The 27,043-nt window shown below is 36.0% G+C and overlaps 1 protein-coding gene across 2 annotated transcripts in view; it reads left to right on the top strand.

Annotated features, from left to right (window-relative positions):
• Nucleotides 1-1,552: 1,552 nt before the first annotated feature.
• phldb3 (pleckstrin homology-like domain, family B, member 3) overlaps nucleotides 1,553-27,043 on the top strand; it is a 45,187-nt gene continuing 19,696 nt past the window's right edge. Inside the window, exons 1-5 of one of the 2 annotated variants that reach the window (XM_059339992.1) lie at nucleotides 1,553-2,085; nucleotides 19,651-19,790; nucleotides 20,992-21,102; nucleotides 22,517-22,651; nucleotides 26,015-26,143. In XM_059339992.1, coding sequence (XP_059195975.1) covers nucleotides 19,653-19,790; nucleotides 20,992-21,102; nucleotides 22,517-22,651; nucleotides 26,015-26,143 — 513 coding nt within the window. In that variant the 5' untranslated portion in view covers nucleotides 1,553-2,085; nucleotides 19,651-19,652. The remainder of the gene's footprint in view (nucleotides 2,086-19,650; nucleotides 19,791-20,991; nucleotides 21,103-22,516; nucleotides 22,652-26,014; nucleotides 26,144-27,043) is intronic. The other variant, XM_059339991.1, reaches the window with a different exon arrangement.

Below are 27,043 nucleotides of genomic sequence, written 5' to 3'. Positions count from 1 at the left end.
TGCTTATATAATACATCAATTATGATATTATTATTATGTTTTGGAATATATAAAGTAATCTGATATAATAATAATAATAATAATAATAATAATAATTGGAATATATAAAAACAATCTGTGATAACCATAATTATAACCAAATAATATTAAACCCTTGATAATAACCAAAATCATTCTCAATAAAACCTTGTTAAATGTCTAGATATCAGCTCTTAATTCAACTCTTATCAGATATTTTTGTTGTTATCATTATATTTGTCCAAACACATGTACCTTTAGTTGTACCAGGCATTAAAATGAACAATTAACTGAATAAAACAAGGGTGGTCTAATCATTTTTTCCATGACTGTATGCAAATTGTATTGTCCATTCTGCATAACGAGTACTTTTACTTTTGATACTTTATGCACATTTTGATGCTGATACTTCTGTACTTTTACTTAAGTTAGTTTTGAATGCAGGACTTTAACTTGTAGTGGAGTCATTGCACAGTGTGGTATTAGTACTTTTACTGAAGTATCTGATTACCAGTGGTGGACTGTAACTAAATACATTTACTCAAGTACTTTACTTAAGTACACTTTTAAGGTACTTGTATTTTACTTGAGTATTTCTATTTGAAAATGATTTTGGTTATTAGATAGATAGATAGATAGATATACTTTATTTATCCCAAGCTGGGAAATTACAGTGTAGCAGCAGCATTACACACAGAGACAATGACAACACAATTAAATAAAAAGAACAACCTAGGCATACTTCAAGCAATAAAATATAAAAATACAATAAAATACAATAAAAAATAAAGTGTCTAAAGAAGAGTATGTATTAAGGAGTGGAATAGAATTCCAGTGCAGAATAAATATGAATATACAGTATAAAAATGTTGGTGCTATGAAACAAATAAGGTGCAATGAATAGTGTGCATAAAAAACACATAAAGTGCATAGACAGTATGTAATGAACCAGGTTATTATTTGTTATTGTACAGTGTGATGGCATGTGGCAGGAAAGATTTTTTTTTTTTCTTTACCAAGAAAACCATGTTAAATGTCTAGATATCAGCTCTTAAATTAAACTCTTATCAGATATTTTTGTTGTTATCATTATATTTGCCCAAACAAATGTACCTTTAGTTGTACCAGGCATTAAAATGAACAAGAAACTGAAGAAAACAAGGGTGGACTAATAATTTTTTCCATGACTGTATGCAAAAAAAATCTGAGTGGGTCCATTCTGCATAATGAGTACTTTTACTTTTGATACTTTATGCACATTTTGATGCTGATACTTCTGTACTTTTACTTAAGTTAGTTGTGAATGCAGGACTTTAACTTGTAGTGGAGTCATTTAACAGTTTGTTATTGGTATTATTATACTTCTCCCCCTCTGACTGGGTCTATGGTCCACATGAGTCCAGCTCCTGCTGCTCTATCACTTTATTATTAAAACATTCCCATGGGAGCAGCTCATGAAAAGCATGTAAGTGGCCTTTTAGTCCTCACTGCTGGCAGAGAGCCTGGATGAGTGTTTGGCCGAGTCACACAACCAGTCAGTCAACCAGTCAGTCAACCAGTCAGCCAGTTAGATCCCAGAATAGAAAGCCCAGTGGGTGAACAGGACTCTCTCTCTAACAGTCTGCAGCAGGAACCAGCGGTGGAGTTTCCTCGGTCACAACTCATTACTACAGGGCTTTTTTTTCTCCTTTCTGCCTACAACACAAAACACTTTTATTAGCCGGACCCGCCTCCTCGTCACCTCCTCCGCGTGCTTCAGTCCGGTCTCACCTGTTGACGCCGACAGCAGCTCGCGCCGCTCCGACACCTTAGTTTCTGACTCAAACCAGGTGAATTTAGCCTAAAAACAAGCTGAGCAGTGGATATAAAGTGTCTGGCAAACTGTCGCTGCTGTGGACTAACTTTAACTCAGACTGTCTGAAAGTGAAAGCGCTCTAAAAGTTTGCTGAAGTGACGTTCCGCTGGTTTTTTCCGTGTTTCCTCTTTGAATTCGTCCAGTTTTGTCACTATGTTAAACCCAGGAGGACCTGTAGCTACTGCCAGGTAGACTGGAGCTCCTTTTAACAGGTAAGAGATTTTTTTTTTAAATTACAAAGTCAGCAAAAATGAGCTTTTTCTTCTTCTTCTTCCACCTCCCACTCACACACAGCTCATTCAGTTCCTGTTGTAAATAAACCTTCCCACGCCACACAAAGTGACATTTAACCTTCTTTTTGTTTTAGTTTTTAGGTTTTAAATGCATAAAAGTACCATACAACTTTTGTTTATTGCATCAAGGCTTTTTGAAGTTGTCAGGAACTTCTATTTGAACAAAAAAACAAACAATAAAACTATATAATCTATAACCTACCTGCACTGCTGCTGTACTGTACATTCTTTACTGTATATAGTCCTATAACATATTAATTCACTGTATATATCCTATAGCATATTCGATTCATACCTGCACTATATTTAAATACTCTGTTCATATGTACATTACTACTCTGCACTTCTGGTTAGATGCTAAACTGCATTTTGTTGTCCGAGTACTTGTTACTCTGTTCAATGACAATAAAGTTGAATCTAATCTAAAAATCTAATCTAAAAAATGTCCTGGTGAAAGTTATAATGTTTGTGTTGTTTGGGGTCGACCCAGTTATAGTACACGTTTGTTTATATATATATATATATATATATATGCAATTGTTGCCCTCGCTTTGTGTTCTGTCAGAAACAGATAAACAATGACATTTCCTTACTTGTGGTGCTGAGTCATGTGACGTGTTGTCATTGCCTTGCCCCCCTTTATACAGTCAGATCGCTGTCACAGAGGTCAGGTCACGTCAAGTGACAGACACGTAATGTTTTGATAAATCTTTCAAGATGAAACGGCCGTCAAAGCTCTCCGGTGCTCAGAATCGAAAGAGAAGAAAAGAGGAGGAGAAGAAGTCCCAATCTTTTTTTAAATGCCGTTTTGTGTGAAGACGTTTCATTTGTATTAGCTTGTTAGCTAGGTTGAAATAAAGCAACGCTAGCTTAACACAGTTAAGCACATTTTTTGCGCGGTTTGCACTTTCATTGTCTCTCTTGTCTCTAACTTTGTTAGCGTCTCCAGCTGTGCTTCTTTGCAAATTTACTTGTAAGTTAATCATTATATAGACAGACAGTTGTATTATATAGCTGGTTGGCACCATGGGCAAACAAAAACGGGAGTTCCACCCTCTGTGAAACAGCAAGCGGAGCTGTTCAACACCAATGGATCTCGTCTAGGGCACCAAATGGGCTAGAGCCGGCCCTGCCTATAGTCATGGAAAAAATGATTAGACCACCCTTGTTTTCTTCAATTTCTTGTTCATCGCAATGGCTGGTACAACTGAAGGTACATTTGTTTGGACAATTTAATGAAAACAACAAAAATAGCTAATAAGAGTTTAATTTAAGAGCTGATATCGAGACATTTAACATGGTTTTCTTGATCATGATTTTGGTTATTATAAAAAAAAAAACATGGAAAATGTCTAGATAAATGTCAACCATTTAACCTTCCTCTTGAAGGTTAAGTGGTTGGTTAGAAGTAAGAAGTCTCTCTGTTTCTGATCCATAACAAAAGGGGAATTAAAGCGGCTTCCTGGTGTTGAATCCATCCACAAAGACCTTGTTGCTTGTAATTATTTGCCTGATTGTAAAAGAGTTCATTGATTGTGACTCAGTTCTTTTTATTGTCCCGCCCTTTGGCCTAAATACAGACTTAAGTAATTCCAACATTATTTATTCCTTATCTGAGTGAAATCCTCACAGTCACTTTCTCTTGCAGTTTCCCTGTCAGACCTCGTCCCGTGACAATAACTGCAGCTTACGTAAAGTGCCCTTTTGTTTCCAGTGACCCTGAGATATCTGGCCTGTTATCCCTCCATCAGCACACTCAGGGTAAACAGAGTGGGAGTGGGAGTGGAGGTTCAGGGAGAGATTGCCTTGGGTTGGGAGGGTTTACTGTCTGGGGACTTCTGCCTTTAGGTATTGTCCCTCACACACACACAAACACACACATATAGTCTTGTTTTGACTGGCTTTGGACAAATCTGTGTCTGAGCCCTGCGTCCTGGGCCGTCATTAGTGGATCACTCTGGTTCTTGCATCACCGTTCCCACAGATTGAATCAGGCCAAAGGAATCTGTCAGTGCAGTAGAACCAGTAGTGATGCCAGCAGTCACACACAGCAGCCAGATCACAGTTTGATAAGTTTCCCTGCAAGATTTTCTCACGACAGCTCGTCATTTCTGTTTGTTTTCTGCTTGGGCCGGTTTGAATTTTATGCACACCTTTTACCTGTCATTTTATGTAACTTTATACTTCTACTTCACTACATTTTGAGGCAGATATTGTACTTTTTACTCCGCTACATTTAGCTGACAGCTTTAGTTACTTCCCAGGAAAAACTAAAAAACCAAATTACTTAAAAAAAGACACAAAAAGACCAAAAAAAGACACAAAATTACTTTAAAAAAAGGACACAAAATGACAAAAAAGACACAAAATGACAGAAAACAGCGAAATTACTTAAAGACACAAAATGACCAAAAAAAGACACAAAATTGCTAAAAAAAGACACAAAATGACTGAAAAACCACTGAATGACTTTAAAAAGACACAAAATGACAAAAAAGACACAAAATTACAAAAAAAAGACACAAAATTACAAAAAAAGACACAAAATTACAAAGAAAGACACAAAATTACAAAAAAAGACACAAAATTACAAAAAAAAAGTAACTAAAGGTACCTTCCTCACAACACTGTAAAGTGCCATTCATATAAAACTCACATTAAACTTTCATATCAAGGTGGGGGCCACAAAACATCGTCACGAGGGCCACAATTGGCCCCCAGGCCGCGAGTTTGAAACCCATGATGTAAAATGTCTGGGTATCAGCTCTTAAATTCAACTCTTATCAGCTATTTTTGTTGTTATCATTATATGTCTAAAACAAATGTTCCTTTAGTTGTACCAGGCATTAAAATGAACAAGAAATTGAAGAAAACAAAGGTGGTCTAATAACTTTTTCCATGACTGTATGTAACAGAGGAGAGCAGCAAATCTTCACATAAGAGAAGATGGAGCCAACACATGTTTTTTTTCCCTGTTTATTGCTTGTGATGAATTACTTTTTACAAATAAGTATTGTTTTTTACTTTGTGACGAGTAATGACAACTTTTGTTTTCATGCACCTGTATTCCTTGAACTTGTTTCTTACATCCGACCGGCTAAACTTGTTGCACAAAGTTTTAAACCTGCAGTGGAGGAACTTTTGTCTCCCTTTTTGTCAGTTAGAGTAATAACACAAATGCTGTAAAGGTGTATTTATGACATATGTATCATATCCCCCTTCTCCCTCAACTCATTACGACCAGAAACACTTTCACCAGGATCATTGGGATGGATTTCAGTTCTCACTGTTGTTGTGTTTTTTATAGACTGAAATTGGATAAGTCCAAAGCCCAGAGAATCAGAAACTCTACTGGCAGCTGCCATCAAATGCTGTTTACTTGTATCTTTGATTGACAGCATTTAACATTTGAGAGTTGGCTTCTTTGGTTGAGTCATTAAATTAGTTTATATGCCTCAAAGACATTCGTTACCCAACTCTGGCATTGTGTTATGGCTCGAGTTTCTACATTTTTTTGAACAATGGCACAAAGTCGTTTCCACTACTGCTGCTGGAGCCAGTACATCCTGACATGTACAACTAATGGTTGGAATAGCTACATAAAGATGCTATTGTAGTCACAGCAGAACTTTTCATACTGACATCAGCTCGTCAGCCAATTTTCCACAGGAATGTGGAAAAATACACCACGGAACAACAGAACGAGCCCAGAAATGTCCACTAGTTCAGGTAGAGTCGGTAGCAGAGGTTTGTCTGTTCATGCACGTGAGCTTAAGTATGGAAGAAATATCCTATCTTTATTCAAGAGTGTAGATTTTCAGTTTAAGAGCACGATTTTATTCCTTTTAAAGTGAAACAGCTCCTTCTCGTGCTCAGATATATTCTCCTCATGCTAACATTTTGTGCTCGCACTTAAGATTTCTGCTAGCCTTTGCTTCTCCAGTTCTCGCTTTCTGCAAGATTATTTATTTTTACGCCTTATTTACCCCTCGTGTCATTCAAATTTTATCAAAAGACCATACGACAGAAAGTGAGCGTAAAGTGGGCTATTATATTGCATATTATATATAGATCAGGGGTCTCAAACTCAAATTACCTGGGGGCTGCTGGAGGCAGTATCAAAATGACAGAAAAAAGACACAGAATGACCAAAACGTAGCCCTTAGCCAATCATATCAGTTATACCAGATGACGTATGTAGAGCGACAGAAATTGATGTTTACATAGCCAGACTAGCCCATCTCTACTTTGGGACTAAAATGCTCAATTCTGCTTGTGTCTGTGAGAGAGTGTTGCTTGCTGCTTTGCTTCTCCAGTTCTCGCTTTCTGCAAGGTTATTTATTTTTACACCTTATTTCCCCCTCATGTCATTCAGCCACACACATCCACTGATTTTATGGTCACTAGACGAGCTGCTGCGGGTCTTTGGGGGCTCCGCTGTCCCCCGGCTCGTAGCCAGATCACCGTGGTTACAGCAGCGAGCGGTAGCGGGGCTAGTTGGTAGATTAGACTTTGGCCAAATCCTGTCGGAAGTATTAAGGCTAAAACATCCTTTTTGGTGGTGAAACAGGAGTGTAAAGTCAAACGTTGTTCTTCTTTTAAAGTCAACTTTGGCTCTAAACTATCTAGAACACCGTCTACAGCTAGATCCAAAGAGAGCTTGGCGTCTGCTGCAGCCATGTTGGATCTGTAAGAAAACTACAAAACTACAAGCTTCCGTCTGTCCAGTAGTACGCGTCATCGTCTTGCCGTCCCTCTCTGTTCTGTGATTGGATCCTAAAACAGGGCTAAGAAACGGTTGTGGACACCAGACGGTCTTGCAGTTCGAAATGAAATCGAGCGTGCAAGGCAGTATGGGTATACCCAGGCTAGATTTCTGCTGCTTTCTTTCAAAATGTGTGCTTGAACTCAAAAATCACATGCTTGTGCTCACATTTCTTCACTCAAATATGCCCAAATCTAAAATCTGCGATTTTGATTGAGCTGTTGTAGTTTATTTAATTATGTTTTATTCATCTAGGATATTTTAATATCTCTTTTCCACATTTCAATTCAATGTTTAATTTTCTTGAGATTTAAAAAAAACATTGCTGTGAAAGAGGATGTACTTATTATGCTCTAATATCGTTATAAAACTAAAACAACACCAATACAACGATACTATCGTTTATCGTGATCGTTTCTGGGAAAATATATCGTCCTAAAAACTAGTAGCTGCACCAGTGGTTTTGGTCGTATGCGTGGCCTCCCAGGTGTCAGGCAGCGTTTGTTTCTTTCTCTCTCAGTGACAGCTGGGTGACAGCCAGAACTTTCTCCTCTCACCTGCTTTTCCTGCTCACATAGTTGTTCTGTGACGAGTGACGGCAGCCTCCTGGTCCTCGGCTCCGAGCCAGCAGGAGCCACAGGCGGCAGCTTCTGAGGCCGCCGATGGGTGCATGCTCTAGAAAACTTAATTTTTGATTGCTTTAACCCTCTGGAGGCTCCAAAATCACATCCAGACTAGAAAACAAAGCAGCGTGGAGCCCTACTGTAAATTTACCTCTAAAGTTCTGGCTGTAAACTCCATGAGGCCAGTTTCAGTTTGATGATGATATACCAAGTAAAACTGGAGACAAGCTCAAATAGATTTAGTATCAAATGATAGAACTGGATGGAACCCTCTTATATGGTAGATTTGACACCTTTGTTCACATTTGAAACATTTAAAATTCTTTATTGAGCATGATAGTGTTTTGAGTAAAAAAAATATTCAAAATTACATTTTATGTTGGACTAAGAAAGACACAAAATGACTAAAAAAAGACAAAATTACCAAAAAAAGACACAAAAAAACAAAATAACCAAAAAAAGACACAAAAAAACCCCCAAAATGACCAAAAAAGAAACAAAATGACCAAAAAAAGAAACAATATAACTAAAAAAGACACAAAAAGATAAAAATGACCAAAGAAAGACACAAAATTACCTAAAAAGACACAAAGAGACATGAAAAGGATTCAAAAATGGACAAAATAGCCCTATAAGACTCCTTAGAGTTAAAGAAGCAGACTCAGTGAAACCTATCGTGTTTTCCACATGCAGAGTTGTAGCTGCTATTATTTCTCTTTTAATAAAATGGCAACAAAAAAAAAACAATTAGTGGTGTGGAACACGAAGCAAAAACATTTTCCAACCAAACTTTTATTCTTCTAAAATGAGACCAGGACTTTATGTGTGTGTTTTTTCTGAGCCAAAGTTTTAGCCGGGACTCCAGTGTCTCTGTTTTGACAATAAAAATAGGAAAATTACTTTCTGCCCTCTGGAAACATTGTGAGCATAAGATGCTAATGTTATGATGTCAGGCCTGCTGTTGAACAGAGAGTTTAAAGACGGCAGATTTGGTCTGTTTCTCTGAAGCCGCAGCCTGTAATTGTGGTCAATAAAAAGAATATGTGACTTCCTAGTAGTTCACAAGGCTTAATAGCTGGTTTTGGTCTTATTCCTTCTGCAGATGAGAGGACACCACTTACAGTCACTGAAGGAGCATTCAGTCATAGATGGTCCTCTCTCCTCTGGTCTGTGTCAGGCCACTCACTGTGTTTATGTATGGTGCAATGCAGTGAATGTAAGTTGTGGTGGCTGATTTCTCAACCTGCTAATCCTCTGAAAATATTTTGGTCTGTAAAACGTAACATGACAATCAGGTTGAGTAGCTTTTTATTTTCTAGTCTGCAACCAGGAGAGGATCTGCGTATGATCAGTGATTTATTTAATTGCATTAATTTGAAATTCTGGAAAATCTGAGACAGACGTGGGATTGTAAATTCTGACCGCCAAGGAGGTCATGTCCTTGGCTCAGTCTGTTTGTCAGCATGATAACAGAAAAAAACATATTTTTATTAAACGTGGTGGAGTCGTCTAGCATGGGCCAAGGAAGGATTAATTACGTTTAATTTGTCTTTTTGGAGCGGATCTGAGTCATGCTGCATGTATTGCAAGATGGGGCATTTGTGTGGTGATGGAATAATTGGGAAAATGAGTTCCCGGCTTGGAAAAATGAATGTGAATGCCACCTCAAGTTGGAATAACCACTCGGATAGTCTGAGAAAATGTTGGTACACATTTTATGGCTCAGCTGATCCGTTTCCTTTGCTCTCTGTTGTCATGCAAATACAGGAAACTACGGTGGCCCTGAGAGCTCACAGCACTGTAACTTAAGAAAATGCATGCAAATACACAAAACACAAGAAAATTGAGGAAACATCTTCATCAATTTGACAACTCACACACGCACAGCATTTAGAAAACATGTTGCAAAGACCACAACACAACAGTGTTTCCAGAGGACACTTATAAGTGATGCACACGTCTGGACACGCATGTGTTATTATCACGTTATTTCAAGATAATAATCAATGTCATAACGATCATCGCATGCTAATGTTAGCGGCCGATCGATAGCGTGCTAACGTTAGCCGTGACCGATAGCATGCTAATGTTAACGGTCGATCATAGCGTGCTAACGTTAAGACCAAGACCAACTCTTGGTCTGGACATGCACGTGTTATTATCACGTTATTTCAGGATAATGATATTTTCATGTTCAATTGCGTTTTGGAACAGTCTTCCAGGTTGATGAAATTAAGGGAAAGGCTGGTTTTTAAAATAAGATTAAGAATGTATTTGACCTTAATGACATCATCATCTCATTTGAGTGTTGTTGGGCTGTGTAATGCTTTCTTTTTCTTTTCTTTCTTTTCTTTAATTTGTATATATTTTTATATTGACTTGAGGTTGTAATGCCTGTTGTGCTCTATTATTGTCTGGAGCCAAAAAGACTAGCTGTTGTCTTGGCGTCAGCTAATGGGGATAATCCTTTTAAATAAACAGATAAACATCCTGGCTTAACGGCGCACAAGATGATTCTGATTGATTTAACTCTAAGGAGTCTTATAGGGCTATTTTGTCCTTTTTTGAATCCTTTTCATGTCTTTTTGTGTCTTTGTAAGTCATTTTGTGCCTTTTTTTTTGGTCATTTGCATCTTTTTGTGTCTTTTTTTAGTCCATTAGTCCAACATAAAATGTGATTTTGAATATTTTTTTTTACTTTCAAAACACTATCATGCTCAATAAAAAAAATTAAATGTTGCAAATGTGAACAAAGGTTGCAAATATAACATATAAGAGGGTTTAACTGGCCTCATGGAGTTTACAGCCAGAACTTTAGAGGTAAATTTACAGTAGGGCTCCACGCTGCTTTGTTTTCTAGTCTGGATGTGATTTTAGAGACTCCAGAGGGTTAAAGATATACAAACAAGCTGGCGCAATTTTTTTTTTGCTCTCTTCCCAGAATGATAACGGGTTCAGCCGGGCCAGGCGCCAAGGAGATAGACTCAGGATGGTGTGAATGGATCTCACCCATCAAACATTGTAAATATAGTGTGTATAAGTAGTTGCAGGTTTTAATGGTAAATGGAGTGTGTGGAGTGATTGGTCTTTCTCACATTGGGCAAAAATTAGCTTCAGCCACAGAGCCACCTCTTGTTTACTCTGCAGCACACAGTAACCCAGAGATTAGTCCTGTCCAGGCCGGCTCACTCAGAACTACCTGTCGCCACATTATTGTATTTTTCATGCCATTAATATGGAATAACTTGATCCATTTGAGTGAGCGACTTGACTTCCTTCAGATTTTATGCACACTTGTACTGCTTAGTGCATAAAATGCTTTCTTTAAAAGCAAGCTATAAAGAACATTATGCATTATCATATTCTACTTTTATTGTACTGATTTTTTTCCACTACATCTGACCTAATTATTGATATCAAACTCTAATAGATTTTTGAATATTTTAACCCTTTAAATGCCAGGTTTTTGTCATAATACCACCATGTTTTTAGATGAAAAAACAAAACAAAACAGAAAATATAGATTATTTTCAATATACTGCATGCAAAGTAAAAAAAAGTTGAATTATTGCAGCCTGGAACTTGTCAATTATTAGCAGCAACACTGATTTTGTTGCATTGTTATTTTTTGTGCAGTGTCAAATACTCACATACTGCTTAGCAAGCTATAAAAAACATCATGAATTTTTATATTCTACTTTCATTGTACTGATTTTTTCCACCTACATCTGACCTAATAATTGCTATCAAACACTAACTGATTTATGAATATTTTAACCCTTTATATGCAGGTTTGTGTCATGATGTCTCCATTTTTCTAGAGCTGCTGCAGTCACAGCTGTAAATAATCTGTTTTAGTTCTGAGTTTGTCAGATTCATCTTTGATGTGATTCAGATGATCCATGTTCAGATTTATCTGAAGCAGTTCATGCTTGTGTGTATGGATTGTGTATAAATCTCATGTTTTTTCTCTTTATGCTGAATATGGTCAAAATGAGTCAATCTGGTGGAAAGTAGTAAAAATTATCAATTCCAAGGCCAAAGCCCAGATTGACTCCAAGATTTAATAAAATGCATGAATTATTATTTATTATAATGTATTATGCTTTAAAATAAGTGAGATCAGAAATGTCATTTTGAATGTGTTTCAATGTCTCAACCTGAAGAGTAACTATTGTTTGTCCTCAGTGTATTTTAGCCTTACTGCAGGAGCTGAGCTGGAAATAACAAGAGACAATAAAAATACACAATCTGGACTAAATTCATGACAAATGCATGAACACAGACAAAAATATTAACACATGAAGGATGAAAAGCGTGTAAAATGCTCTCAACCTGCCCTGAGGTTATCATTTTCTGTTCATTTTTCAGTTTTCTAGTCAAAGCATGATTATAGATGGTTATTAGGCTGCAACAACTAGTCAATAAAGAATTAGTCAATGCACAGAAAATTAACTGGCACCTATTTTGACCTATTCAATAATCATTTTAGTACTTTTTCAAGAAAAAAAAGCCAAACTTTCTGGTTTCACCTTCACAAATGTGAATATTTGCTTGTTTTACACGACACTAGAGTGTTGGCTGACTGAAAAGGGAAGTTTGAATTCATCTCCGTCAGCGGTGGGAATATTTTTTCACTTTTTTTCCAACATATTATATCAGAAAATGCTGCATAATGCTTTTGGTATCACATACAAGATGACTCATTTAACCCAAGAAACCCAAAGTACTGAAATCATTACAGAAAAAACTGCAGAAAACCTTGAAAAACAATTATTAAAATAGTTGCAGATGAATTTTCTCGCTGCTCTTTTCAGCTGTTTTATTGAAAACCGAGAGCAGGAGAAAAGTGTCAAGCTGAGGTTTGAGAAAGACGAATAATAATCACTTTACTTAAATGAAAGCACCAACTCTACTTCAAGAGCTGAGCTGGAAATAACAAGAGACAATAAAAATACACAATCTGGACAAAATGCATGAAAATTGCATGAACACAGACAAAAATATGAACAAATCAAGAATGAAAAGTGCGTAAAATGATGTTAATTCAGCGCTGTCTCGTCTTTACAGGCTGTTTTGCTCACATGCTTCATGTGTGACATGTTTTTTTTTCTATCCTGCCTTTGAACGCATCGTGACAGGCTGTAATGGGTATTTGACGCCCACCTAGCACGCCGCCGCCGCAGCTCCTTTGTGCCGTGTGTTGCTGTGTTGACTTTATGGTTTGTGTACACAATGCTTAGCTCTACTTTTCCTTTCAGCCAGCCTCCATCAGGGGTCCTGACGGGGACGAGGTCATTCTGTTCATCCTGTTTTCACTTTCAGGAAGAGATTAATCAAACTTTACATCAGCCAACATATTAACACGACAGTAGAACATATTCAAGGGCGACTGCAGCAGTTTCTGTTCAGTCGGCCAAAATAACGTCCTAACCCAGGGGTCTCAAACTCGTGGCCCGTGGGCCAGTTGCGGCCCTCGTGATGATATTTTGTGGCCCTCACCTTGATATGAAAGTTTAATGTGAGTTTAATATAAATGGCACTAAATGACGACGTTAACAAAAAAAGAAAGGCAGCTGCTTTTTATTCACTGTTTATTATCTGCTGTGTTGTTGTTACCGAAGAAGTGGAAATGTTATAGAATGTAATTTTGTGCCCTTTTTTTGTAATTATGTGTCTTTTTTAGTAATTTTGTGTCTTTTTCTAATAATTTTGTGGGGTTTTTTTGTAATTTTGTGTCCTTTTTTTTGTAATTATGTGTCCTTTTTTAAATAATTTTGTGTCTTTTTTTTTTGTTGAAATTTTGTGTCTTTTTTTGTAATTTCGTGCCTTTTTGGGGAAATTATGTGTCTTTTTTTTTAGTAATTTTGTGTCTTTTTTAGTAATTTTGTGTCTTTTTCTAATAATTTTGTGGTTTTTTTTTGTAATTTTGTGTTCTTTTTTTGGGTAATTTTGTGTCTTTTTTAAGTAATTAATTTTTTTCCTGTCATTTTGTGTCTTTTTAGTAAATTTGTGTCTTTTTTTGATCATTTTGATACTGCCTCCAGTAGCTCCAGGTAATTTGAGTTTGAGACCCCTGTCTTAACCCTTTGATGCACAACATGGGTTTAAAGTAACCCGACTAAGTTTTTATATTCTATATCTTTGCAATAAATTAATTTCATCATTCAATATTGCAGGTTTTTCTTCAAATAGCTTGTTTGGAAATTATTATTTGGTGGCTCTAATAAGTCTCAAATGTTAAAATATGTGATTTTCCAATGTAATCTGGTGGTTCTAACAACTCTTTTACAGTTAAACCTTCAAAATAAGACAAACATAGTTACACATATACTCACATTGTTAATTCAGTGAATCACTTTTTGTATCACTACGCTTCTAATGCACAAGGTCATTTTTGACCCATGTGTGTAAACTTGATGTAAAAATACAAAAACTATTTTTCTTCATAAAGTATGAAAGGAAAAATGGATATAATGATCTGTTGTAAAAAAAATAAATAAAGATATTCAAACACACAGCAGCATGAAATAACATGGGGAATGAATGTGGGTCATAAATCTGCTACTTTATTCCCTTAGATTTGCCACTTTTTTCTTATAAATCTGCCACTTTTTTCATGTCGATTTGCCACTTTTTTCTCATAAATCTGCAACTTTTTTCTCATAAATCTGCAACTTTTTTTCTCATAAATCTGTCACTTTTTTCTCATAAATCTGCCACTTTTTTCTTAGATTTGCCAATTTTTTTCTCATAAATCTGCTACTTTTTTCTCATAAATCTGCAATCTTTCCTCATAAATCTGCCACTTTTTTCTCATAAATCTGCTACTTTTTTCTAGCATATTTGCCACTTTTAATCTCTTTAAAGTTAAATATCACCCCCTCCCCCGGGTCGTATTATTATTATTTTTTCATACAAGGCCCTAATACGCCTTTATACGTACTTGTCTCATTCTGCAGGACACAAACAGTTTGTTGAGTGACTTTTATCTGAGTGATCTGGGGTCAAACAGAGTGATGATGATGATGAAGATGAAGATGCGTGGAGCCTCAACGGACTGTTGAGACTGCTGACTGGAGACATGAGCAGCAATATTACACAAGAAGCCTTCTGCTGCTACATGCATAACTCTCACACTAGTCCAACTGTGTGTGTGTGTGTGTGTGTGTGTGTGTGTGTGTGTGTGTGTGTTATGGTGAGTCAGCTGTTGCTGATCTCTGCTGATAATTAGCTCTGCAGACTGAGACTTTAAAGGGTTGAGAGTTGTCTTGTGCTCCCTCTGGGTCCTCATTACATAACTCACACACATAAACAGACTCACAAACTCCCGTTGACTCCCTCTGATATCTGAATCCCCCGAGGAGATCTCCTCCCCGCAATCAGCTCCAATTATTTTGGGCACAGAGCTGCGTTTTGTTCTTTGATCTGACTCCGAGGCTGAAAAACTGAACCTGTTGTGTGCTTGTTTTTAATCCATAGTTTCTACCTTTACTGTCTCACTCTCTCATGCATGCAATTTTTAATAATTTTGTGTCTTTTTTTGGTAATTTTGTGTCTTTTTTTAAGTAATTTTGTGTCTTTTTTTGGTCATTTTGTGTCCTTTTTTTGGTCATTTTGTGGGGTTTTTTTTGTCATTTTGTGTATTTTTTAAGTAATTTAGTTTTTTTCTGTCATTTTGTGTCTTTTTTTGTCATTTTGTGTCTTTTTTTGGTCATTTTGTGTCTTTTTTGTGTCTTTTTAAAGTAATTTAGTGTCTTTTTTGTGTCTTTAAAGTAATTTAGTGTCTTTTTTGGTCATTTTGTGTCTTTTTTGTGTCTTTTTAAAGTAATTTAGTGTCTATTTTGTGTCTTTTTAAGTGATTTAGTGTCTTTTTTGTGTCATTTTGTTGTCTTTTTAAAGTAATTTTGTGTCTTTTTAAAGTAATTTAGTGTCTTTTTTGTGTCTTTTTAAAGTAATTTAGTGTCTTTTTTGGTCATTTTGTGTCTTTTTTGTGTCATTTTGTGTCTTTTTAAAGTAATTTAGTGTCTTTTTTGTGTCTTTTTAAAGTCATTTTGTGTCTTTTTTTGCTCATTTTGATACTTCCTCCAGCGGCCCCCAGGTAATTTGAGTTTGAGACCCCTGCTATCCTGCATTGTGTTTGTTTAGCTTTCTGTTTGTTGCATTTGACTGTGTAAACATGAACACATGGACTTTACTCTGTGAGCTGGGCGCTGTGATAGTGTGATAGTGTATCTGAGTGGACTTCAGCTGGAGGTCAGAGAGTGAAGGCTTCCACTGACGTCTGTTTGGATAAAAACCTTTCTGCGCCGTGGTTTCCCCACAAGTAGACAACATTTACAGGACTGTAGGGGGTCAGAGAGGGCTCTATCAGTAGTGGGACAAATGATCCATACAGTCATTATCACAATCACATTTATTTATTTATAAGTATGCATACACAAACATGGAGTTTGACTCATTTTAATATACTTACAATGTTCATTTCAGTGGTGTGATATGGTGCAAATTGTTTTAAATAATATTTAAATATTGTTGTAGATTTTCATTGGAAAATGTACATATAGATATCAGTATAAGGCAATATAAAAGGAAAAGGAAAAACTCCCCATGTATATAGTTCCCATGTATATATATATAGAAACACACATTTTCCAAATCAATTTCCATAGATGTTGTTAGTGGTTATCTGCATCAAAAGGGGGAATTATGTTGTGAATTCATTTGAAGATGTATTAAAATATCACATATATAAGTTTAAAAATGCATCATATGTGATTTAACAAACACACAGAATTTGACCAACTTGATTAAGATAAGAGATACGACATAATTTACATAAAATGTACAAAAATTAAAAAAGTGCATAGATGCATGGAGGTCAGGGGTTATTGAACAGGTTTTCTTACACTCTTGGCTGTAAAGTTCTAAAGTATAAAGTTGTTTTACTTACGTGAAGTTTTCTATTAAAAAAAACAGCACTTCTGATAAGCTCCGCCTCTTTTTGAGAAGCCTGTTCCTTTATATTTCCTACAAAAATAATAACATGAGGTTAATATTTATGATTACCTGTAAGGACATGGGTCTCAAACTCGCGGCCCGCGGGCCAATTGTGGCCCTCGTGATGATATTTTGTGGCCCCCACCTTGATATGAAAGTTTAATGTGAGTTTTATATGAATGGCACTTTACCGTGTTGTGTGGGGAAGGTCCCTTTAATTACTTTTTTGGTAATTTTGTGTCTCTTTTTTAGTAATTTTGTGTCTTTTTTTGGAAATTTTGTGTCTTTTTTTGGTAATTTTGTGTCTTTTTTTGGTAATTTTGTGTCTTTTTTTAGTAATTTTGTGTCTTTTTCTAATAATTTTGTGTCTTTTTCTAATAATTTAGTGTCCTTTTTAGTAATTTTGTGTCTTTTTCTAATAATTTAGTGTCTTTTTTAGTAATTTTGTGTGTTTTTCTAATAATTTAGTGTCTTTTTCTAATAATTTTGTGTCTTTTTTAGTAATTTTGTGTCTTTTTCTAATAATTTTGTGTCTTTTTTAGTAATTTTGTGTCTTTTTCTTATAATTTTGTGTCTTTTTTAGTAATTTTGTGTCTTTTTCTAATAATTTTGTGTCTTTTTTAGTAATTTTGTGTCTTTTTCTAATAATTTAGTGTCTTTTTTAGTAATTTTGTGTGTTTTTCTAATAATTTTGTGTCTTTTTTTTTAGTAATTTTGTGTCTTTTTTTTTAGTAATTTTGTGTCTTTTTCTAATAATTTTGTGTCTTTTTTAGTAATTTTGTGTCTTTTTCTAATAATTTAGTGTCTTTTTTAGTAATTTTGTGTCTTTTTCTAATAATTTAGTGTCTTTTTTAGTAATTTTGTGTCTTTTTCTAATAATTTTGTGTCTTTTTTAGTAATTTTGTCTTTTTTTAGTCATTTTGTGTCTTTTTCTAATAATTTTGTGTCTTTGTTAGTAATTTTCTGTCTTTTTTAGTAATTTTCTGTCTTTTGTTTTGGTCATTTTGTGTTTTTATTTTGCCTCCAGGTAATTTGACTTTGAGACCCCTGAATAAGGACAATCTCCAGATTATTTTTTAATTTCATGAGGAATACATTTTTTGTGCAACAACATGCAGGGGCTGCCTATTTTTTCCATGACTGTATGTCTATGGATGAATCTGTAAAGCTGCATGTTGCATTTTTAGGTGCATCCCTATAAACAGGACATTGACCTTTGACATTTCACTCTCCACTTCCTGCCGTCTCTCTCTCTCTCTCTCAGCCAGTCAGTGTGCCAGTGTGTTTGGAAGGCCTCACTCATATCTCAGCTGTATATTTATCTCTGGGCTTCCACTCTGCCTGCAGCCTAATAAGGATAATGTGGCTAGGAGGAGAGAGGCCGGGCACAGAGGGCGAGGGAGACGCTGGGAAAAGGTTGAAAACAATGAGCATCAAAAGTATTTTCCCACAAATTGGTTTTGGTCTGAGCATGCATGCAAAGAGAGAGAGACACAGTAGAGAAGAGGAGGAATAGAAGAATAAGAATAGAATAAAGAGACAGGATAATGCACGGCTTTAGGTTGATATACTCCCTAATGTTTGATGTCGAGCAGAGTAAACACTATACAATGATGTCCCCTCTGGGAAACGCACATAAAAGTGACACAACACAAGAGTACTTCAAAGTCTGTCCTCGTGCTTTCACTCTATGGAGTCTTTGGCTATATTGTCCTTTTTTGATCCTTTTCATGTCTTTGTAAGTCATTTTGTGTCTTTTTTTTGGTCATTTGTGTCTTTTTTGTGTCTTTTTTAGTCATTTTGTGTCTTTTTTGGTCATTTTGTGTCTTTTTGTGTCTTTTTTGGTCATTTTGTTTCTTTTTTGGTCATTTTGTGTCTTTTTTTGGTAATTTTGTGTCTTTTTGTGTCTTTTTTGGTCATTTTGTTTCTTTTTTGGTCATTTTGTGTCTTTTTTTAAAGTAATTTGTGTCTTTTTGTGTCTTTTTAGGTCATGTCATGTCTTTTTTGGTCATTTTGTGTCTTTTTTGGTCATTTTGTTTCTTTTTTGGTCATTTTGTGTCTTTTTTGTGTCATTTTGTGTCTTTTTTAGTCATTTTGTGTCTTTTTAGTCATTGTGTGTCTTTTTTGTGTCATTTTGTGTCTTTTTTTAAAGTAATTTTGTGTCTTTTTGTGTCTTTTTAGGTCATGTTATGTCTTTTTTTTGTCATTTTGTGTCTTTTTTTGGTCATTTTGTGTAATTTTTTGTCATTTTGTGTCTTTATTGTGTCTGGATGTGATGAAGAAGCCATGCTTTGGCGCTTCTGGAGACTCCAGAGGGTTAACGTTTTTCTCCTTATAGTATTCAATCTATTGTTCTAGTTCCATTCATATACTGCGCTGCTGTTGGTGTCTTGGTGTGTTGGTGTCTTCTGTGGTTTTTTGATCATTTTGTGTCTTTTTTTAGTCATTTTGTGTCTTTTTAGTCATTGTGTGTCTTTTTTGTGTCATTTTGTGTCTTTTTTTAAAGTCATTTTGTGTCTTTTTGTGTCTTTTTAGGTCATGTTATGTCTTCTTTGGTCATTTTGTGTCTTTTTTTGGTCATTTTGTTTCTTTTTTGGTCATTTTGTGTCTTTATTGTGTCTGGATGTGATGAAGAAGCCATGCTTTGGTGCTTCTGGAGACTCCAGAGGGTTAACGTTTTTCTCCTTATAGTATTCAATCTATTGTTCTAGTTCCATTCATATACTGTGCTGCTGCTGGTGCACGTCTAAGGCCTCCAGCAGTAAAAGACATCATTCATTACTCGTGAGTCCTTCACTGAAACACAACCACAAACCATCAAGCCACATCCTGAACTCTCTCCGTTCTTTCACTATTGCTTCCTCTTCTCTGTGAGGTGTTTTCTCCATCACAGTCTGGGTTTCTGGAAGCCGGGGGGGGGTTTCTGTGTTGGTTTTACCAAGTGCTTGTGCAGTACTACTCAGCTGTGAAATCCCCCTCTGTCAACTGTCACCTGATCCCTGATACGCCTTCAACCGTGCAGCAGATTAGATTACCACAATATTCACCAAAGTAAGTCGCTCACATGCACCACCTTCCCCCCGTCTCTGCCTGCAGAAATGCCCCAACACAACATGGAGAGCACCAGGAGCCCGGGGCTGAGGCCGCCGTGGATCGCCAGAGTGGCCGGAGGTCGGAGCCCCTCCTCCTCGGGGGCGGAGTCAGACACAGAGAGCAGCAGCACGGAGAGTGAGAGGGTGAGTGAGTGACAAACCTGCCTCTTAAATGTTAAATAATGTGGTGGTGGCACATGACATCATCCTCTGTCACTGCAACTAAAACACTTGCTCCATGCTGTTAAATCAGACTGTGTCAGAGAAGTGGCTGTAGCCACCGTGAGGTCACCAACGGGTTTGTTTACTGCCGTTGAAGTGTTGACCATCTTTTATGGAAGAGAGTAGTTGGATTGCAAGGAGCATAATTAACGTTAACTGTGACATTAATTAGGAAGGTAATTTGTCAAGTGAAAAACAGTCTTAAAGTAAAAATATATTATGGAAAAAAATAACAACCAACTGATTAGAGCAGGGGCTCCCAAATGCATGGACCCCAATATACCATTAGCCTCTGGTGGCACCCCCTGTTGCAATTTTTTTTAAAATTACATGCACATTATACAAAAGTTTCTGCACCCCCCTGGTGAGCCACCATTTTGAAAAACAGTGGATTATCGGTGGCCCTGAGAGCAAACAGTGCTGCAAAAAATAAAAAATAACACCACAAGCGCAGCATTTTGAAAACGCTGCAAAGACCACAACACAACAGAAGTGTTTCCAGAGGACACTTAAAAGTGATGCACACGTCTGGACACAAATGTGATATTATCAAGTTATTCAAGATAATGATAATTTCATGTTATAACATAGCGTGCTAACGTTATTAGCCGATCGATGGCAAGCTAACGTTAGCGGCCCTATCAAAACATGCTAAAATTAGCCGGCGATCAATAGCATGCTAACAAGACCAACACCAACTCGGTGTCGTTGAGGGAGACCAACTGAAATTTGTATCAATCATTAAGTTATACATGTAGTTATACTCTGTTTTTTCATCTATTTTACTCTAAATGTGAGGAAGACTTCTTTAAAAAGACCTTAAACTAGTGCTTGAGACCATAAACTGATTAGATGTTTACTGAGGTTATAAATAAAGTGAGAAGTAGGCTAATTAGAAGACTTCTATAATGCAATCTGACTTCTTTTTGCAACCAGTGGAGTCGCCCCCTGCTGGTCGTTAGATAGAATGCAGGTTCACAGCATTTCCACATCGGCTTCACTTTTCAGGCCTCGTCCACTTCTTTGATACAGTCTGTGAGTTAAACCCTCAGTGCTAGACTCAACATTTGCTAACATTTACATTTGGTAACTTCATCTACTTTTTTTCCCCCTGTTGTGTCAGTCCTGCATCAAAAAGCTGGAGGTGGGCTCCCTGAGGGTCCTATCATCGCCCTCAATGCTCCAACAGAGGATCACAGAGATCGACCAGCAGAAGGAGGAGCTAAAGATCGAGGTGAGCTTGTTGGACGATTGTTGCCATAAAAACATCTAATTGTCTCATCGCATTTAAAGAATACAACTGATGTGGTTTGACTTGATGCAAAATGCAAGCAGCCCCTGAATGAGTCAGGATTCAATAAACGGGAGATGGGAGTTGATTAAGAGATAATTAATTGTTTTTTATGATATGATAATAGTTATAATATGTTACTTTTGTCTGTTGGTGTTTGTAAACATACAGAAACCAAAAAAAATCACACACTAGCAAGTCATAACTGATGATTTTAATTTAGTTTAGCATCAGTTTATAAATGTTTTTTTTTTTTTAGGACAATCCTACGGTGGCCCTGAGAGCTCACAGCGCTGCAACTTAAGAAAACTCATGCAAATACACAAAACACAAGAAAATTATGAAAACATCTTCATCAATTTAACAACACAAGCGCAGCATTTAGAAAACGTGCTGCAAAGACCACAACACAACAGAAGTGTTTCCAGAGGACACTAAAAAGTGATGCACACATCTGGATACGGTTGTGATATTATCACATTAATTCAAGATAATTATAATTTGATGTTTTTAACAATCATAGCATGCTAACATTAGCGGCCGATTGATAGCGTGCTAGCCTTAGCGGGCTAGCAAGACCAAGACCAATTCGGTGCCGTTGAGAGAGACCAACTAAAATGTTTATCATTCATTTATTTGATTTGTTTAACTGCAATGTGATTGATACGGGCTAGCGGGCTAACGCTATATACCACGTTAAAACATGAAAATATCATTATCATGAAATGACGTGATCATTTCACGTCATAAGGCTGAAGGGTTAACGTGAAATTATCATTATCTTGTATAACGTGATAATATCACAAGCGTGTCCAGACGTGTGCATCACTTTTAGGTGTCCTCTGGAAACACTTCTGTTGCGATGTGAGCTCTCAGGGCCACTGTACAATCCTGCATATTATACCTTTAATTTAATAATTTTGGGTTTTGGGCAGTCAGACGGGCAAAAACGATTTAAAAATATTCCCCTTCTGGGATCTGAGAAATTGTCATGTCTTTTTTTTTTGCTATTTTTTGACATTTCATAGTCTTTAAGATCAATGTGGAATAATCATTAATTGCAATGAATTAAAGAACATTTAAGGGGGAAATCCTATGAATCTTGACCATTTTTTAATTTAATTATTTTCTTTTAACTCACCACGACTGCTGCAACAAGTTAACCACCAAGACAAAAAGGGTGTTCATGGGAAAACTAAAATGTTTTTTTTTTATTGCGTCTCTGCTGAAGTCGGCATATTCAATCTCCAATTCGTCTCCAAACATGGACACAGTCATGGTAGAGGAATGCATATCTGTGACTTGCTCAAGCTCGGGTCAATATGATTCAGCTCTGTGGCGTCTCGTGTTCTTCCAGCTGCAGCTGGAGATCGCCCTGCTGCAGGGAGAGCTGCACATGGAGCAGAGCCAGCTGCACAGACACACTCAGAGGCTGCAGACGCTCCAGCAGGAGGTCAGACAGAAGAAACCCCGACACACCGACAGACAAAAGGTATCAGCTTATATACAGTCATGGAGAAAATGATTACACCACCCTTGTTTTTCTTCAACTTCTTGTTCATGTTAATGCCTGGTACAACTAAAGGTACATTTGCTTGGACATTTATAATGATAACAACAAAAATAGCTCATTAGAGCTTAATTTAAGAGATGATATCTAGACATTTGGTATATTATATACCATATATATTATATATATGATATATTCTATGGTTTTCTTGACAATAACCAAAATCATTATCAAGAAAATCATTTAAAATGGCTGGAAGCAAATAAATATAATACATTATTATATTCTGTTTTCATTGTACACATTTTTTCCCCTACATCTGACCTATTTTTTTTTTTATTTTTTTTAATCTTTTAAGATTAAAGTGGCAAATCTACTAGAATTTTTTTTTGCAGATTTATGAGATTAAAGTGGTAAATCTATGAGGAAAAAGTCGCAAATTTACACGATTAAATCGGGAAATCCACGAGAAAAAATTTGCAGATTTACGAGATTAAATGTGGCAAATTTGCGAGAAAAAAGTTGCAGATTTATGAGGAAAAAAATTTCAGAAAAATAGTGTTTTGTCTTTGTCAAGGAACCTGAACACACCACAGACGCCTCCCGGAAAGTGTAAATCTGCGTCTTTTTCCTCAAAACATTCCCTCCCTCCCCCTGATTTATGAATATTTTAACCCTTTATATGCAGGTTTGTGTCATGATGTCTCCATTTTTCTAGAGCTGCTGCAGTCACAGCTGTAAATAATCTGTTTTAGTTCTGAGTTTGTCATGTCTCTCTAGATGGATTCATCTTTGATGTGATGATCCATGTTTAGATTTATTTGAAGCAGTTCATGTTTGCGTATGGATGTGTGTATCACATGTTTTTTCTCTTTATGCTGAATATGGTCAACATGAGTCAATCTGGTGGAAAGTAGTAAAATGATCAATTTCAAGGCCAAAGCCCAGACGGACACCCAGACTTAATAAAATGCATGAATTATGCTTTAACGTAAGTGAGATAAAAAATGCCTTTTTGAATGTGTTTCAATGGCTCAACCTCGTTGTACCGGCCATTAAAATGAACAAGAAATAGAAGAAAACAAGGGTGGTTTAATAATATCTTCCATGACTGTATTAATGACTGTGTTCTTCTGTCATGACTCACAGACTCATAGTGTTGATGTTACATTTTAACATCAACACTTAGTATCACAGAAAAACACAGAAACAGTTTGCTTTAGTAATGTTCCATGTAGAAATGTGTGTGTTCAGTAATGGTCCACTAACATAAACACAAGATCATGTCAATAATAAGTCAACTCCCATGAAATGATTGTTGGAGTCAAACTGGTTTGAAGTTGAATCTGTCTCTCTGTAGTGAGAAACCTGCAGAACAAAACATGCATACATGTGCAAAAGCCTTTTTTGATAACGGGCGCTTTTATTTTGAAAGGATGAAAAGAGACTTGATCCTGTCAATCGTAAAACGAACGTGAGATTAAATGTAGAAGAAGAGCTGCAGTCTGTCTATGTTTTTGTTTAATATGTGTTTTAATGAGTAGTTCCCATTGTTCTACAGGTAATAATGATATATCATCATCTGTTCAGGTAAAGGCTGCACTTCTACAGGAAGAGCAGCGTGATATTTAGAGGAGTATTACTGCTGTTGTGCAGGATTTGAACCTTTTTTGCTCCAGTTGTACTGTAAAGGGGGAAAAACTTTTTTTACAGGCTTATCTGACATTTCTATGACGGCGTATTAGGGCCAAGTATGAAAAAAATAAAAATAAAATACCGACCCGGGTAATATTTCAAGAAAAAAGTTGAAGATTTACGAGATTTAAAGCGGCAAATCTAAGAGAAAACAACTCACAGATTTACGAGATTAAAAGTGGCAAATCTGTGAGAAAAAAGTATCAGATTTATGAGATTAAAAGTGGCAAATCTGCAACAAAAAAAGTTAAAGATTTACGAGATTTAAAGTGGCAAGTCTACCAGAAAAAAGTAGTATATTTATGAAAAAAATGAGAAAAGTGAGTTTTTTCTAAATATAAAATAAACATTTTTAAAAAGTCACAGATTTATGCTTTCCGGGCGGCGTCTTTGGTGTGTTCAGGTTCCTTGACAAAGACAAAACACTATTTTTCCGACATTTTTTTCTCATAAATCTGCCACTTTTTTCTTGCAAATTTGCCACATTTAATCTTGTAAATCTGCACATTTTTTCTCTGAGATTTCCCAATTTAATGTTGTAAATTTGCGACTTTTTTTCTAGTAGATTTGCCACTTTAAATCTCATAAATCTGCAACTTTTTTCCCCATAGATTTGCTACTTTAATCTGAGATTAAACTGTAAAGAAAACACGAAGGAGTTCATTGTTTTATGTTTTAGCCCTGAAGAGGCATGAGGTTAGTTTTCATAGTAATCTTCATATTTAAATGTGTTTTGTGTTTAAATAAGTTTTGGATCAAATTAAACCTATCAATCAATCAAACTTTATTTGTAAATAATAATAAAAAATAAAAAGCTAGATAAAAAATATTAAAACAATAAATAAATAATAATTAATTTAATTAATAAATAATTTAAAAGTAGACCATAATAATAATAATTATATATATATATATATATATATATATATATATATATATATATATATAATAGGCTAATAAATAGAAGCAAAAAATAAATAAAAGAGAAGATGTTGTAACAATAAGATGCATAAGCAGAAAAATATTTAAATTTTTCTCTGATGGCCTCAGGTCTTCAGGTCTTCCACCTACATGGACCACAGGGAGAAAACGACGCCTCACTGTGGGTTTTAGTTCTAACTTTTGGTTTTATTAAAAGGCCAGAAGAGCTGAGAGTCCTCCAGGGTTCACAGAATAAAAGTAAATCAGATAAACAGGCTGGACTAACACCATTAAGAGATTTATAAACCAGTAAAAGAATCTTAAAATGGTAATTCATGCTAGCAAGGTTTGATACAGTAAGCTATTTTTGCTCAACTTAATCCTTCTTTTATTTCTGTGTGTTTTATAATCGTTATTGCAACTTTCAGTTTGCAAACTGAAGCTTTTTCCAACTTAATTCTCAGATTCTCAGGCCTCAGAACTGAACGCTCGGCATGTTTCAGTTCAGTGAGTAAAAAATTAAAATTAAAAAATACACAGATCGATTAAAAACTTCCATGTGATCGACCAAATTCTTAACGACCATTAATGGATCATCTATTAATTATTCCCATCCCTATTCTGTAGACATGGTTGTGGAATATACTCGTTATTGTGTTATTTTCTTTCAAAAGGGATGACTGTACTCTTCCTCTTTTCCTTTTTTTGTTGCCGTGTTTGTGACTGCAGGAGCGTGAGAGGCTGGAGGAGGAGAGACGGCGGCTGGAGGAAGTGAAAACGAGGTGCGAGGAGAAGGAGAAACTGCTCCCCGGTCAGCCAGAGAGCCAGAGAGAGACGCTGACTCTGCAGCTGCAGCAGGTGAGTGGACCAGCTGCACAAAAACACGTTTTTTGGGATAAATTGATGATTATTGAGTGTCTTGCTGTGCCAAATGTCTTTCTGAAGGCTCTATTTAGGCTCTTGAAAGAAGCTTATGTCTGTCTTTAGCTTTCTTTAGTCGAACAAACGACCAAAATAAACTGACCAAATGTGAGGAAGAAGATATTTTTTCACTTTTTTTTTCCTTATTAAACAGGAAGCTGCAGCCGTCCAAGTTTCTCTCTTTCACAGAACAAAGACAAAGAGCTTGTTAACTGAACACTCTTCTATCAAACTCACCAGAAGCAAACTAAAACTAACCCCAACAGTCTTTCTGCTGTTCCAACAATCACTAACTTGAAATAAACCCTTAATTCTTGATGTGAAAATATGCTGACTCTGCACGATGTCACTCTTTGTGAGAGCTGAGAGAAAGCTGCAAAGTGAGCCGCTGCACATCAGGCAGTTTGATGCGACGGCGTATTAGGGCCAAGTATGAAGAAAAAAACGGAATACGGGGGGTAAAAAATACAAAATATTTGAGAAAAAATACAAAAAATTTACCAGATTAAAGTAGCAAATCTATGGGGAAAAAAGTTGCAGATTTATGAGATTTAAAGTGGCAAATCTACTAGAAAAAAAGTCGCAAATTTACAACATTAAATTGGGAAATCTCAGAGAAAAAATGTGCAGATTTACAAGATTAAATGTGGCAAATTTGCAAGAAAAAAGTGGCAGATTTATGAGAAAAAAATGTCGGAAAAATAGTGTTTTGTCTTTGTCAAGGAACCTGAACACACCAAAGACGCCGCCCGGAAAGCATAAATCTGTGACTTTTTAAAAATGTTTATTTTATATTTAGAAAAAACTCACTTTTCTCATTTTTTTCATAAATATACT

Source organism: Centropristis striata, chromosome 8 (genome assembly GCF_030273125.1).
Source record: "Centropristis striata isolate RG_2023a ecotype Rhode Island chromosome 8, C.striata_1.0, whole genome shotgun sequence".
NCBI lineage: Eukaryota > Metazoa > Chordata > Actinopteri > Perciformes > Serranidae > Centropristis > Centropristis striata.
The sequence above is the reverse complement of the archived record's forward strand: the minus strand, read 5'-3'. Positions and strand labels throughout refer to the sequence as shown.